The sequence below is a fragment of the Vidua macroura genome, chromosome 1 (assembly GCF_024509145.1).
Source record: "Vidua macroura isolate BioBank_ID:100142 chromosome 1, ASM2450914v1, whole genome shotgun sequence".
NCBI lineage: Eukaryota > Metazoa > Chordata > Aves > Passeriformes > Viduidae > Vidua > Vidua macroura.
This window is the reverse complement of record NC_071571.1, coordinates 33,729,024-33,744,519: the sequence shown is the minus strand read 5'-3', so window position 1 is coordinate 33,744,519 and position 15,496 is coordinate 33,729,024. Positions and strand designations below refer to the sequence as shown.

The 15,496-nt window shown below is 48.6% G+C and overlaps 1 protein-coding gene across 1 annotated transcript; it reads left to right on the top strand.

Annotated features, from left to right (window-relative positions):
- The first annotated feature begins 13,436 nt into the window (after positions 1-13,436).
- HOXA13 (homeobox A13) lies at positions 13,437-14,973 on the top strand. The gene is made up of 2 exons (XM_053991408.1): positions 13,437-14,109; positions 14,729-14,973. The coding sequence occupies exons 1-2, from the start codon at positions 13,437-13,439 to the stop codon at positions 14,971-14,973; spliced, it is 918 nt and encodes a 305-aa protein (XP_053847383.1).
- Positions 14,974-15,496: the final 523 nt, after the last annotated feature.

The window sequence follows — 15,496 nt, the reverse complement described above, 5'->3', positions numbered from 1 at the left end:
CACATTTACAGTAAAAGCAACATAATGTTCTCAACTGTACGAGTTAATTATTTCCAGATCCTTTTTTTTTTTTTTTAGAAGTGAGTTTCACAAGTAAAGGCTCTGTCCGGGTATAAAACAAGTGATGTATTTTTCCAGCACTAAACATCTTGAGTTCATAATGAGAAGCGGAGGAGAGAACGGACAGTTAAATAATTAGACTCAGGGATTTCAGAGACGGGAAAAAAAAAAAAAGAAAAAAAAAAAAAAGAAAAAACCAAAATAACAGCCTTTTGTCTTCCGGGGAGCCGCGATTATGGCGACAGCGTTTCCTTCCCTCCTTTTTATCTCTATTCAATAGCAACAATACATAAGGCAATAACGCTACCTAGCACGGCCAGTCACGAAAGGCAGCTGTCTACAATTCACGAAATCCCGAGAAGATTTGCGAAAATGCTCATCTCGAACTCAAAGCGTTCAAACTTCTGGAAATAGCCAGGGTGAAGTCTCAGGAGTGTCGCAAGGTCCATGCACGACCCTAGATCTCTGTGCCCGCAGCCTTGGCCGTCTCCACCCCTCGACGCTCCCCGTTCCTCCCGCGGGGAGCCGTGGGGAGAGTAGCACCCTCCACCGTCACAGGGCTGGGACAGACCCCGGGAGGAAAATGTCGGTACCCTGTTCGGTTCCCTCCTGCCGCTCCTGCAGTGTGACTGTCTGTTCACCCTCATGTTTTTTATGCTATAAATGTCGGGACTACTTTGTTCATGAGGAATTGAACTTGCTCCGGCTCCCGAGTGGAGCCGAAATCTCACTTATTCCCCCTTGAGACTCTGCTCCCTAGTTGGACTCGTGTGTTTCTAAACAACCCCGTCAAAACCAACTGCACGAACCCACCTCCCTCCTGCTAGTTTTCCCTTAAAATTTACCTCATATTTAACCATATTTTAATTTTCCTAGGTGTGGGTGTAAAGTCTCAGCCGGTCAAAGCGGGCATGAAAGAGAATAACAAAGGCAGACGGGATTTCCCAAGCTTAGGCCTTTCCTGTGACCGAGTTCAGGACCTAAAACTCCATGTGAAAGGCTTGGCTTTAGGTCCCTGTGCTCCACAGCTTCCAAGACTAAGATGAGGTTGACCAGGGATCCCTTGGTAAAAATCAAGGTGAAATTTAGTTGTCACGAATTTTTATTAGCAATTTAAAGGCCCACAAATTCCTCTCTTTTGTACGTGTTCACTCAAATGTATCTGATTTAAAACCAGGTGCTAGTAGCAAACAAAATAAAGCATCCCGGATTTCTCTTGAAGGTACATAATTTGTTAGAATATTTTGTTCTCAATTAACGAAACTCAGTTTGGGTTCTCACACTGCACCAAGACCAAAGAAAAAAAATCTGCAGATTACTTTAATGTTTTTAAAGCAATCTATTACAGCATCACAGTTTGCAGAAAGGGAACATACGCACAAACATATGTATATATAAAACTTGTCTACGTTTCTGTATAGCACATTATGCTCACACATATTCCAGGAGAGGTGAAGAGGTGCTTAACAGCAAGGAACATTTTCTCAGTCCTATGGGAAGTCTGGAGGTGCCCAATAGAACTAGAATCCCAGGAGACTTGATTTTGGTGTCTGGTTTTCAATTTTTTTTTTTTTTTTTTAATAAGGTAGCAGGAGAGACGAAATTCTGATATCTGTAGGTAAAGTATATTTGCTCTTCTAAGGATGAGAAAACTAGAAACGTCTCTGTGACCTACGACTGGGATCACAGAACATACTGTTCTAAAGCAGAAATGTCAAAATAAAGTAATTTACCACCTGGATGTCCTTGACTTGGGATGATTAAAGTTCAATCCGAGGTGTGTGCACAGTTTTACCGTGTTATTTAAACGCATCAAAGGTCATAAAAGGATTCCAATAACATGAGTCGCAGACCAGAGAGCTTCCTCTGTGGAGAAATCCGTATTTTTTTCTAGCCAAAACTCCAGCACACTCTTGAAAGAAAAAAAAAGAAACAAAGAGAAGGAAAAAAACTCGGGATGGTAGCGGGGGAAAGGGATTTAATTTCTCAAGGGGTTGGCAGACTTGATAGAGGCTGGAGGGTCGGGCTCTGGGGGATACACCCGGGAAAGAACAGAGCTTTCGCCTATCATTAGCTGTGCAGACATCTAGTGGGAAAGCCTCGCCATTGCAGCCCGACCCCTCCTCCCCGCGGGAAGGAGCTTAACCCGGCTCCTCGGACTCACCGCTGCCCTCCTGTCCTCTCCGCTCTGTCCTCGGGCCGCCGCGGAGCGCTGCTGCCGCGTTCCCGCCGTGCCGTCCGCCGGGCCGCCGCACCGGAGCGCCGAGTGGCGATGGCGGCGCCCCGCGGCGCGGCCCCCCTCGCCCCTATTGGAGGCTCCCAGTGCCAGTCCAGCCCCGCCCGAGTTCTGCTCCGGTGAGACCGGCCCCCGACCGATTTCAGTCCCACAGGGGCGACCCCACAACCTGCCGTGCTGCTCCGCCCGGTGCCTCGCTCCCTTTGGCACGGGAAACTCAAGCAATGATACCCACACCCCGCAGCCTCTGGGGCTCTGTTTACACTTGCAAATCCCTGATGGTTATCGTCAGCAGGGGACTGGAGCCTGCCCCGGCCGCCGGCGGGGCCACCCGAACAAGCCGGGACACGCGGGGCACTGGGACTCGCGGCTCCGGCGGGACGGCGGGCACCCGAGCTTACCCGAAACACTTTCTGCTCCTTTCTGGGTCACACATCTCAGCAGGAAAAGGCAGAAAAGACAGGAGGAGAGATGGGTAAAGCACACGTAGAGCTCGGCTCCAACCTTCCCCAATGCCACGGCAGAAATTCATGTTTTCATTTAGTTCTCGGGAAGAGGACGGAGTATCCGGGGAAGGTGGAGGAGGCGAGGGAGAGGCGTTGACCTTGAGTTTTAAAACATGTACCGGTACTACAGCGACCGATCATCCTGTGACCGGGCGTCCCAGGCTGTCCCTGCCTAACAAACAGGTGGCTTCTCTTTGGGCACGACCAGGCGCATCCAAGCTACAGCGAGATTTAGTGCCAGGATTGCTTCTATTTTGCGGAACGTTGGGTGGGTATTTTCTTAAATGGGGTATTCTCCTTCCCTTCCACATTCTCTCCTTTTCTAAGGAGTTCAGATCACTCCAACATCATAGTTGCTACCTAATCACCTAATCATAGTTGCAGCTGAGATGCGGGACGCCTCATCCTCTGCCCAAATGATGAGGATGCTCGGAGATCTCCGACTTGCGAATGCTTAAACTATTGTTCTTTCAGGCCACACGTTTTTCTTTCACCAGATAAAGTTTTTCTTGTTTTGTTCCTTTAGTGACCATAGATGCCACACTTATAATTCCACACTAGGTATCAGAAATTTCTTCTGATCCTAAAAAAGCCACCATCTGCCATAACCTTATTTTCTATTCTTTCCTTGACCCTTTCTGCTCCTCAAGTTGCCAGTCACCTGTCGTTCCCAAAGACTTCTCTGACTTGCAGGAATGCTCCTCACCTCGGAAGCAAAACTATCTCTTTGGATACCCAGCAAAGCAAAGAGACATCTTGCAATGTGCACACAGGTTTGAATTATTAGGCTGTAAATTTCGTACCGTGATAAAAGCTTCAGCTGTGTTGTTCAATATTAAAGCTTTTGGCAATAGCATCACTTGGGTTTTTTACTTCCTTCAACCCCCGCCTCAGACCTACATTCCCCTCTCACAGATTTCTGAGAAAATCTTTCATGTTTTGTTTTAATATCGCATATATACGTTTCAGGTTTCTTAGCTGATATACAAATAAGAACGGACATATGGCAAGAACATTTGATGTCTGAAAACGGGCAGAAGATACTTGCTAACCGATTTCCGCTGTGGAGTTATATGGGATTCTCTTTTTATATACAGGCAACTTTTATGTCAGCTAGGATATTCTTGCTCACAGTTTTTAAGGTTTCGATCCTGTGGTTATTGTTTAAAAAATAGTACAATCGATAACACACACAACTCCCCAATAAATGCAATTTAATCTTAATTCTCCGATTGGAATACTTGTATACATAATTTCGTTTTTCTATCTGAGGGGGATTTGTTTTTCCATTTGGCACGGTCGTGCCATTTACAGAAAATGAGACTTTGATTGAAAGCTAATTATGAATTTACAATTACTCGATTAGCTAGGCATTGCCCAAACTTCGTAGGAACCTCAGCATAAACTTCTGACCTCTCTTTTAGCGACTCCCAGAGTAGATACAGACCTGGAACCCCACTCTCTCCAGAGTCACGCTAAAATTCATAGGTAAAAAAGCTCCCTCTCCTTTATTTGCCAAATATTTACATCACACAAAGTGGTGATGACGTGTCTGTTCATGCCTTCATCAGCTCACAGTGACATTTTTCCCGTGGTAAAACTTCTGATGGATTTGGGATCTGGAGTGGAGTTTTCCCCCAGCAGCAGGTAGGCTGCCGGGCCGGGGCAGTGAGATGTGCCCTCGTCCCTCCGGTGCCTATACCAACGGTCTGATCTGCTCAACCTGTCCGGCTTCTCATGTCCGGGCACACAGGTTTCAGATAGGATCCACGTCCACACGGCATGATGGACTTTTCGAGGGAGAGTCCTGGGCTGAGAATTTGTTGACCTGGCAACAGCAAGAAGCAGCATTCAGCGGATATAGATACTTCAGTGAGCAAAGGCGCACCAGCCTTTATGTTTCCTTTGCAACACGACCTATGATATGTAGCTTGATGTTACATCCAGCTGTTTGAGGGGACGGAGGGGTCGGGTTCTCCTTCTCTATTTTTTTTTTTTTTTCTTTTTTCTTTTTCTTTTTAGGAGGGCGATGTGGTAGCGGGCCGCACTGGGACATTACAGAAGATTTTACATAGTCCCCACACGCATCAAGAGAAATTGCAAAGAAATACGGTCTTGTGAAAGTGGATGACAATTGGTAATTGCTGGCAGGCAGCGAGTATCTTCCCCACAATAGGAAGGAAGCGGCTCCGAGCGAGGATATTGGCTCACTGGCAACAGGGCAGCTACATCTGCAGGAAAATGGCCCCGGGTTGCGTGCGAGGGGACAGGGGAAATTCTTCCTTTAGGTATCTGCTCTAGAAGACCAGAGGGCATGCTTGGCTAGAGACGAACCTTTATTGTTCAGCCGCTCGTTATTTTGCATGTCAGAGGAGATGCTATGAAACTACTCCCTTTTCTCTGTGCCATTATTGGACTAAATATACTTTGGCTCCCGGGACTTTGCGAATTGTCTTTGGAGTGTGAAAATCTTGGCGTGTGCCCTCAGCTCCCCTCCAGTCCCTTGGCACCAGCCTGGCTCCCTCTCCCCGGGTATCTCTGCAGAGGCTCCCAGGACTGCAATAGGGTTGCTTTCGCTGGCTTGAAACCATCCCTGCTCTTCCCCCGTCCCTCTGTCCATGGCGAGGGTGGAAGAGTTTATTCCCCCACATCCACGCGTGGGAGTGGATGTGGGGGCACAGGGTGTCAATGCCAGATGGTGCCGGTGGTCCGGCTAGTGGTCATCCTCAAGGGCTCCAAGCCAGCGTGCTCAGGCAGAAGAAGTTTGAACCCCAGATGAGAAGATCTAAGTCCAGGCGTGGGCAGATGTGAACTGCTGGAGTCCTCTGTGTGCGGGTTAATTAGGGTCTGACTCCACTCCCGCCTTTCCTGGTGAGCCACGACTCTCAGTTTTTAGCTGGTTCCAGAGTAAATAACATCATGGAAGTACAGTCAGCTGTCGTGTATGTAAGAATGGGATTTAGCCTTCAACAGAGTCACATATGTAACTGCTTATCTAAAGAAGACATAAAATACAATAAGCTTTGGAAAAATTCATGATTCAGCAAAAAGGGAGTAATATGCTTACACAGAGATGCAAGTTATCGACTACTCTGCGTTTGGCTGGTGTTATGTTTAAAGGAAAACACTGTAGAATTCCTATTTAGAAAATGTGTTCACGGTATGGATAGAAAGACATTAGTTCCATCTAACATGAAGAGCAGCAAATGTCTCTCGTCATGAAAGACAGCACGTATTATATATACCTGAGAAATGTACTCTAGGCACTAGAACGCATTTTCTAGACCCCGGGTTTACTAGGATTTTACCAAATACACTTTTAGCAAAAATGCGTGTGCTTGGTGAAATGTAAAGCTAATCAGAGAAGACGGGATCACATCACGGTATCGAGTAGCGCTCTGCTGGTAGGTGGTTGGTTGGTACTGGGAGTACCCAAGGCATGGACGAAGGTCATTTAATGCTGAGGACTCAGCCGAGTCCAGCTGCCTTTTCCTGCTCGAAAGTGACCACAGATCCATGCAGATGGTGCGTTGCTTTTTGTGAAACGTGTCCCCAGGGCTATCCTCTGCGGGGTCCCACCCACACAAGAAGGCGGCTCTAGCTAAGCCAGAGGTGGGATACGCTTAGGGGCTGGAGAGGACGCCCCGCTCCCCTCCTTGCTCTAGCAGAGGGATGAGCATAGGGCGCGACAAGGCGAGAGTCACGAGTGCGGTCACACAGACGCATCAGCCAGGGCAAGGGGACACAGCAGTGGTTTCAGGTGTGCGCGCCTGCTGCCCGTGGGTGCGCGATTCCCCACGGCGCTGACGGCCGCGCACCCCCCTCCTCACCCACTGCCGGCAGAAGCCGCTCCATGCGCCCACAGAGCAGAGAAATACCAATTGCCAAAACCCATCCCCGTCCGTGCTCGAGGGGGTGGAAGGAGCCATGAAGAGGTGCCGAGGCGGGACCGCGGAGCTGCCCAGGGGCAGGAGGCGGCAGCGCGGCCGGGTGGCCGGGCGCAGGTGCGAGTGTGCCTCTGGGCGGCCGCCGAGCTCGGCCCAGCGCCGGCGGCTGTGGAGAGCCGGCACGGGCCTTCCCTGTGGGCCACGGGCTGAGGGCAGGGCGAGCCCCGAGGCGGTCCTGCATCCACCCGGCCTGCTGGAGGAGCCGGAGGGAAATGGGATGGCAGCCACGGGACTTCTCCAGCGCCCGCTCCCGCCCCTTTCCACCACATTTGACAAGAGTTGCAGGGGCTTGCCAGATCCAGTGTGTTTTGGTTGTTGGTGTTGGGTTTTTTTTTTTTCCCCTCTCCGCGGGCAAGATTTCCACTCGTGGCTCAGGTACCTTCCAGCTAGATCCATCCTCCCCTCCCGCCAGTGGGGTGAGTCCCCGTACCTCTTAAGATATTTCTTAAGACAGCCGCGGATACAGCCCCGAGTATGTACAGTCTCAACGGAGCAAAGAGCTGAAAAAGAGAGGAAAAAGAGTTGTTAGACAGAGCTAGACATTAGAGATAAACTGCCTCCATCAAGTCAATGTTTTAATCACTCAAACCACTTCTGAAAAGGGAACCAAAAAACCCTCTTGAAGAATGTACTCAAACAGCTGTCTTCCAGTAAAGGCAAACATGTCCAATGTTTCCTGTATGATTTTTTTTTTTCTCTCTCTCCCTCTTTTTTTTTTTTTTTTTTTCTAGATACCGCGCACGGACGTCTTTAACACTGAGAGCCTCATTGTTTCCCTCCCTAGGTGAAGATACGACTTTAGGCTCAGCGTAAAAAAAAAAAAAAAAAAAAAAAAAAAAGACTGTGCAACTTCTTGCAGAGAGCAGCAGCGTCCACTTCTGCCCCTAAGCCCCCCTGGTCGGATGTAATGTGTAAATGTCACGCTATTACAAGAAAGTTATGGTGAGAAGGGGTTTTTGGAAACGCTTTCTCTCCCACTGTAAAGGAAAGAGAGACTTCGGCTTCTCTCCGACAGCTTTTCAAAGGGAAATAAAACAGCACAAAGTGGGCCTGAAGCTCAGGAAGAACTTTTTTTCCTTCCTCTAATGAAAAAGGTGGAGGGATAAGTTTAATTGTAATCAGGCTGCAACAATACACCATGTGATCATGTGGTAGCAATTATTACAAGCTCACAGCAGAAATAGAGAGGATATTGTAGCTTACTGTACCTCTTTTCTTTTCTTTTCTTTTCTTTTCACAAAAATGTGACCTACTGGTAGATAAGGTGAGAAATTGGTTTACTCCCAAAAATGCTAAATCTCGAAAATTGGAGGATAAACCAAAGAATATCAAGGGAGAGTAACTTGAATATAATTTTGTCATCTGTTGCTATTACACGTTCAGAACATTTCAACTAGATGATGGAATTGACCAGATAAACTACTGCACGGCCAGCCAGGCCTCCTCCTTATCAGAATTTGCTAAGGGAAAAAGAAAAACTTTTTCGGCACCCTTGGTGCGAAAGAACAGACCTGATGGCAAATAAATCCGTCTCAGTTGGCATGGCAAAATTCATTGAAATTACAAGGGGGTGCTTTATCACTATATTCAAACAGCCTGTGGCTGATAGAGAGCCGGCAAAGGCTTCTCCTCATCACTGCATTTACACGGCAGTTTATGTAAAATATTTTCTGTGGGCTACTAACATCTAATGCCAGACTTCAACTGCTTTCACCCGCCACATATAAGCAGAAAGCTATCGCACACCCCCTCTCTCCCCGAAAATACTACGGAAAAAATGTAAAGCAAAGTAAAACAAAACAGAAAAGAGACCTCGCCTGTGAGACAGATCTCAGCATCACTCCCATTTTAATTTCTAATCACATTAAATACCTCCAGCGTGTTTTCTGAAGCTGAAATACGAAAAAAAAAAATCCGAAACAAAACACCAAACCCAAAAAAAACCTGCTGAGTGAAACGATCTTCTGAGACCTGGCTGCATAAAGATTAGACCGTGTCCCACACATCGTGTGAAAGCGGTGACATTGTTTTCCAGCACACCTTTTTCATAGGTGGTGCCGTTTGAATGTTTGGGTCGACTGAAATAGATAGGTTCGTATCTAGTGTGCGCCTGAGAATTGTTAGGGCGCCTTCACAAATTTTCCCGAGCTCTTCCCCTTTTGCATTTGCTGTTACAAATTCTTCTTATTTTGTAATTATCACAGCACCCCCCTTAGCACGCAGTGGGAGGGAGAGAGTTAAGATGTCCTGCGAAACCCGCTCGTAAAGCTGCTTACTTCCATTAGAAACACATGAATATCCTGAAAGACACAGTATATTTAAAACGGATTCAGGAATGTTTATCTCAATCCCTGATGCTTTAGAAATTGTGGAAGAAAACAGCCGTGACAGTACTGCTCCAAATTACCCTTCTGGCAGGTAAATTTCATTTGCTCATGAAAATCAAATTCGATTAAGGCTCTTGGTCCTGCTACCATTTTACTCCCGCTTCTTCCAAGAATCCTGAACTCTGCAGGATGATTATTATTAGTGAACTAAGATCACCGTCTAGCTCCTCCATTATCAGCTGAGATATTTTAGCGGGTTTAGGGGGATTTAACTCCGTGACAAACATACATTTTCAGCAATCAGACGCGATTTTTTTCCTTCATGCTTATTAATTAGCTCTAAGCAGTGCATGAAAAAATAAGAGTGAATTTCTTTGGGCAACAGTTTGGGGTTGGGTTGGATTTTTTTTTTTTTTTTTTTCTTTTTTTTTTTTTTCTGTATTCGTAGATCGTGATTAACCTACAAGAAATCAGTGTTCTCCTCAGCCAGGCATTCCCGCTGCAGGGCTGCGGAGGGTGCATGTGTGTTATCACACAAAGACGGGTCTGGGAGGGGAAAAAAAGGCTTTTTAGATATTGAGCCGTCAAACTCCGCATTTTCAAAATTCGTCTTTCAACTGAAAGGACTTCTGGTTTCTCTAAGAGAAAGCTTAGGGCCTCTTTAAGTGCATGAATGGCCATATTCCTATCACATAAGAAGGTTTAAAAATAGTTTATGTTTTCACGTTTAAGGCCATATTGCTGCAGTCCTCACTGGCAAGACTATTCTTAGCTTCATGGCGTCAGGAACGCACACAGTGACCTGTTTTAAAGCACTTGTAAGGGCCAAATTCCACTCTCGCTTACACCTGCGAAGTGGGTGAAATGCTTTTGACCACTCTCGATGCAACGAGGTTAAAAAATGCCACTTAAGCATTTTATAATACCTGAGATGAGCATGCAGTGTACCGCGATGGGTGACCACCATCAGTTAGAAATTGCCTGCCTATGAAAAGATTCAGGACCTTTTAAAATCCTCCTCAACTTGATCATGGTTGTTCATAGTCCAGCTCCCCCAGGAATTAATACTCGTTTTAGAGGGAACGATTCAACAGATGCATTTCTCTCCAAGTTGTTTCACACTCAATATAAATGCAAAGCAGTTCGGAGGTTTGCATTAGTTCTCCTGGAAATCTCTATGGTTCTACCATGCGCTTGCATGTGCTGTATTCTAACATTATTTCACAAGAAAAAGACCCCAAAAAATTGGAATAAGCTTTGATTAGTCTGTCGGTTGCATGTATGGAAGCATTTAATTATCAATTAACTTTTCCAAAGACGCTCAAATCAAGCAGTAGCTTCAAGTAAACTCCTTAGTTTTGGTCAACTTATCCAGCTCATCCCAAGACTTACATTGTGAAAAGCAAAAGCTCTTCCACAAGTGGTAGGGAATGGTATACGTTCAAGGCTAGGGGGAAAGGCTCGGGAGTGTTTTTATCCTTGGTGTTCATTACAAGGTCCGCGATTTTCGAAGAACATCTGTTCTGCCCGATGCCTTCAGTCCTCACGGTTCCTTTCTAACATTTAATGGCAAATACCCATTAAGCTAGGAAGAAATGATAGCCGAGGAATTAAAATTTGGAATTGCGGGCATCAAAAATATCTGATGAGGCTTTTCTGCTCTCTCGGTGTCAATAATTTATTAAAAGTCATCTAAATGAAGAAAGCAAAACAAAGCATGGAGTCCCGTGTCTGACAACACTATTTTTCTTATGGTGCATACGCAGATGTCATTTTTACCTATTTTGAGGAAACGGTCCCGTTCCCGAAATCCTCCTCACATCATGGCAAACCGGGAAAGAGGACTGTTGTATTACTGCTCTTATCATCAGTGAAAAGCATGGCCTTCTTCCATAATTATTAAATAGATCTCTAGAGTGAGTAAGAGATGCAGAGAAGGGAGAAAAGTTAGCTCTCTAATCTAATCTCCCTTCTTCTTCTAGCACACAGGGCTGGAACAGCCCCAGGAGGGTAAACAAAACAAAATAACAACCACCAAAAGTCAGCAGACCGGATGCTCCCCCTTGTCCCCCGCTCTGACACCCCACACACACTCCTCGTACAGTTTGCACCGGGGCTGAAAGCTACGGTTCCACATGACTTCTCCCTCCTTGTAGAAAGGAGCTTGAAAAGTAGAGGCAGATAAGCGAGAAACTCTCTGCGGCTGAGGGGAGTTTGGAGATTGGGGGGGGGGGGGGGGGCTGGAGAGGGGGGTAGAGGGGAGCTGGAGAGATTAGTGTTCTCATGGCTACCCGCTTTTTAACAAATCAGACAGATCTTCGGGCTCTGAATGACAGTTCTCACATTGGCTAGACTGCAACTTTCAACTTGACCTTGGCCTCTAGCCGTGTCTAACTCGTATGTAAAACAGCGCTGCCCCATAGAGCTGCCTCCCCTTCCCACTTCTCCTCCCTCGTCCTGCAAAGCGATTTTCAGGAGCAGCCTCGAGAAAACCGGGGGAAACAAACCGAACCAACTCATGGCAGTCAAGCAACGTTTGGCCGGGGGAATCCTCAGGTTTCAAAACTGGAGCCTGGAAGAAAAGGGAAAATATGCGTGGAATAAATATTTGCTTTTGGCCATGAGGAAAAATGAGGAAAAGAGTGTGCAAAATTAAAGTGAGAATATTTTACTGGCTACAATGAAGGAAAAAAGCGGCTAAATGCTGCCAAATTAGCAGGGGGATGGCAGAGACTTCAGGTATCCCAACTCAGGGCACGGAAAAAGCACCTTGAAAAAATATCCTTGGGCGCCAAAGAGCTATTTCTCATGGCTGGCAGCTCTGCGCTAGGCAAGGAAAAGCCTGCTCGGTAACAATGTACGTCCCGGGATTGCTCTGCGCTTGTAGCCATGAGGGCAAAACAATGCTACAACGTCAATGGAAAGCACAATAGGATAATAAATACGCCGAGCTGTCAGACTCAAAACAAAGCAACACGCAATTGGGGGAAAAAAATTAGTTTTCAGGATGGGAGTATTTGTGACTGTTTTGTGCACACGCGTGAGGGCTGAAAGCTGTTAACGATGAGGCGAACGCTGCTTTAGGTCAAGTTTATTGATAGCTCAGTGATGGAGGGTTCTGGGTTCAAGGCTGTGCGCTAAAAGCCTAGGGGAGAACAGCATCCGCGCCGGTGGGAAGTGGAAGGATATTAAAAATTGAAATTCTTTCACCCTATGAAAAATTCATCCCGAAAAAATAACGGAGTTGTTGGGGTTTTTTCCTAGCATTCACTTGCAAAGTGGTACGGCCTTCAAAAAAAACCCTATTTTTCAGTCGATAATCCGTTTTGTTTTCCCAGCACACACATACACACAAAAAACGCCGTGAGTCCGTGCACACACCATGCAAGCCGACGTGATATTTTACAGCCGAAAAAGATTCAAGTCGAATCGTAGGCCCAGGGTTTTATTATTACGGCAACAAATAATACAGCTGTATCGCGATGAATATCCAGTTAACTCTCCCGCTCCCCAAGACCTTCCTAAAAGATAATAATAAATAAAATGGGGATTTCCCGGTCAGTTCCTCTTATCTGACTTCTGAGACTTTGTGGCGAGAGGAGCGAGATGGGTCTTGGGCTTTCGACGGGCGGGAAGGAAGGAGGAAAACACCCAGAAAAGACCCCGAGAGGCTCCGTTTCGACAGCTTTATGTGTCCCAGCGTTGCGCGCGAGGAACGATTCTCCTCCCTCAGCTCGCGGTGGGCTCTCCGCGTCACCCGGACGGGGCCCGCCAGCGCTCCCCGGGGAGAGGCGGCGGCTCAGACCGGCGGAGGAAGGGGGTAGAAGGGGTGCGGCTCATCTTCCCCCCGAGACGAGGGGAGGCCTCCGGGCTTTCCGCGGCGCTCGGAGCGGGGAGGGCTCAAGGAAAGCTGCGCAGGGAGAAATCAGGCGGGGTGCCAAGGGGAGCCCCGCACCTCGGGGGGTGCGCCGCGGCAACAACGGGGCCAAAAAGCTGACGCCTCGGTGGCGAGGGAGGGCCAGAGGGAGGAAGGGAGGGAAGGAGAAGGGACGGGCGGCCCCCCCCCCCCCCCCGGCGCTCTCGTCCCGCGCGGCGGCGGGACCGCGCCCGCACCCGTGCCCGCGCCCCGGGCCGGGACCCGGCCCCGCGCGCTGATTGCGTTATTTAATTATCTCCACTTTATTCCCTCAGATGTTTATCAGCTGCTTTGCATATCACGTGGGGGCGGGCGGGCCAATGAGGGCCGGCCTGGCGCGACGCTGGCGCGTCAGCCCTGGTCAAGTCCCGGAGATTGAGTATCTCTTTTTTCAGTCTTTGGGGCTTTTAAAAAAGAGCCACTAGTCTCAATGCGGAGCGGGCTATGACAGCCTCCGTGCTCCTCCACCCCCGCTGGATCGAGCCCGTCATGTTCCTCTACGACAACAGCCTGGATGAGATCAATAAGAACATGGACGGGTTTCATGCCGGCAGCAACTTCGCGGCGGCGGCGGCGGCCAACCCCTGCCGCAACCTGATGGCTCACCCTGCGCCCCTGGCCGCCCCCAGCGCCGCCGCCTACACCTCCAGCGAGGCCCCCGCCGCCGGCATGGCCGAGCCCACTGTCAAGCAGTGCAGCCCCTGCTCCGCCGCCGTGCAGAGCTCCTCCGGCGCCGCGCTGCCCTACGGCTACTTCGGCAGCGGCTACTACCCCTGTCGCATGACCCACCACAACGCCATCAAGTCCTGCGCCCAGCCCGCCTCCACCTTCGCCGACAAGTACATGGACACCTCGGTCTCCGGCGAGGAGTTCACGTCGCGGGCCAAGGAGTTCGCCTTCTACCAGGGCTACGCCGCCGGGCCCTACCAGCCGGTGCCCGGTTATCTGGATATGCCCGTGGTGCCCGCCATCGGCGGCCCCGGCGAGCCGCGCCACGACCCTCTTCTCCCCATGGACAGCTACCAGCCTTGGGCCATCACGAACGGGTGGAACGGGCAAGTGTACTGCCCCAAGGAGCAGAGCCAGCCGCCTCACCTCTGGAAATCCACTCTCCCGGGTAATACACCTGCATGGCTCCCCCTGTCTCTTCTTTTCATCCTGCCCCGCTCGGCTCTCCCGGCTATCCCGCCGGCAGGGCTCCGTGATAACCCTCCCGGGCCGACCTTTCGCCGTCCCGCCCGCCGTCCCCGGTCCCATCCCGCCCCGGTCCACACATGCCCCAGTGCCGCTGGAACGGCACCGGTGCCGCCCCCTGCCCCCCGCCGGCGCACGGCACATCCCGCCTCGCCTGGCCGGCCCCGGCGCCGGCCCCGGGAGAGGAAACAGCTGAAAAGGGCCGCGGGAAGGTCTGTGGTATTATTTTCCATAGACCATGAAGTAAGCGAGCTGTGTAAATCTCTGTAGCCTCTCTCGGTCCTTCCCAGAGTCCCTGGCCGGGCTACATGGGGTTTGTTACTGTTTGTCTGTCTGACAGAAAAAGTGCCTTTCGCTGCCTGAAAGCTGTCTGCGGCGGCCAGGACAGAGGAGTCCCCAGTGCTGAGCCGGGCTTTAGTAGCTAAATCGGAGCGGGGCAGGCGGAGGAGTGCGCTCTAACCCTAACCCTTGTACCTCCTGAAGATGTCCTAACCGGTTCGAGCGATTTTCTAACGCTTCCCTGCATGGTTTTTCTGTTCCAGACGTCGTTTCTCATCCCTCGGATGCGAACTCATACAGACGTGGAAGAAAGAAACGAGTGCCTTACACAAAGGTCCAGTTAAAAGAACTCGAAAGGGAATATGCTACAAATAAATTCATAACCAAGGACAAGAGGAGGAGGATATCGGCGACTACAAATCTATCAGAGAGACAGGTCACAATCTGGTTCCAAAACAGAAGGGTCAAAGAGAAAAAAGTGATCAACAAATTGAAGACTACCAGTTAATGGATTAAAAATGGAGAAGCAGCAATTCAAGAGTTTCAGAACTTTTTTTTTGTGTGTGTGTTCAGATTAAAGTAATTATTAATAATAATTAAAAAGAGAAAAGACAATGAACCTCTTATTTCAGAACAAGAGATCTGTATCTTTGGAATTATAGCCTTTCTTTCTTTTTTTTTTTTCTTTTTTTTTTTTTTTTAATATTGCTGTAGCAAAATGGTGAAAACTGACAGCTCTCCTGAAATCCCAAACAGCCAGCAAGTATCACTGACAGACTTTACAGCCCACAAGGCCAGCTCCGAGCAATACACTTTCAATTAGACACAATTTTCTGAGAAACTTGTAAATACTTCTAAGACCCTACTATTTGAAAGAAGACCCTTCGTGGCCACGATGCGAGAGCTGGTTAACGTGAGGAGGTCGATGTGGACACATGATCTGGTTTTCTTCCATTGCAATCCAAACTGTATGTTGAATGACTGCTCAGGTAAACCATAGTGAAACAATTACAATTACTGTATGTTTTAAA

Excerpts from the sequence above, each read along its gene's own strand:
- HOXA13 (XM_053991408.1), top strand. The coding sequence starts at position 13,437 with ATGACAGCCTCCGTGCTCCTCCACCCCCGCTGGATCGAGCCCGTCATG. Across the intron at positions 14,110-14,728 it reads CTGGAAATCCACTCTCCCGG|ACGTCGTTTCTCATCCCTCG; the intron begins GTAATACACCTG and ends TTTCTGTTCCAG.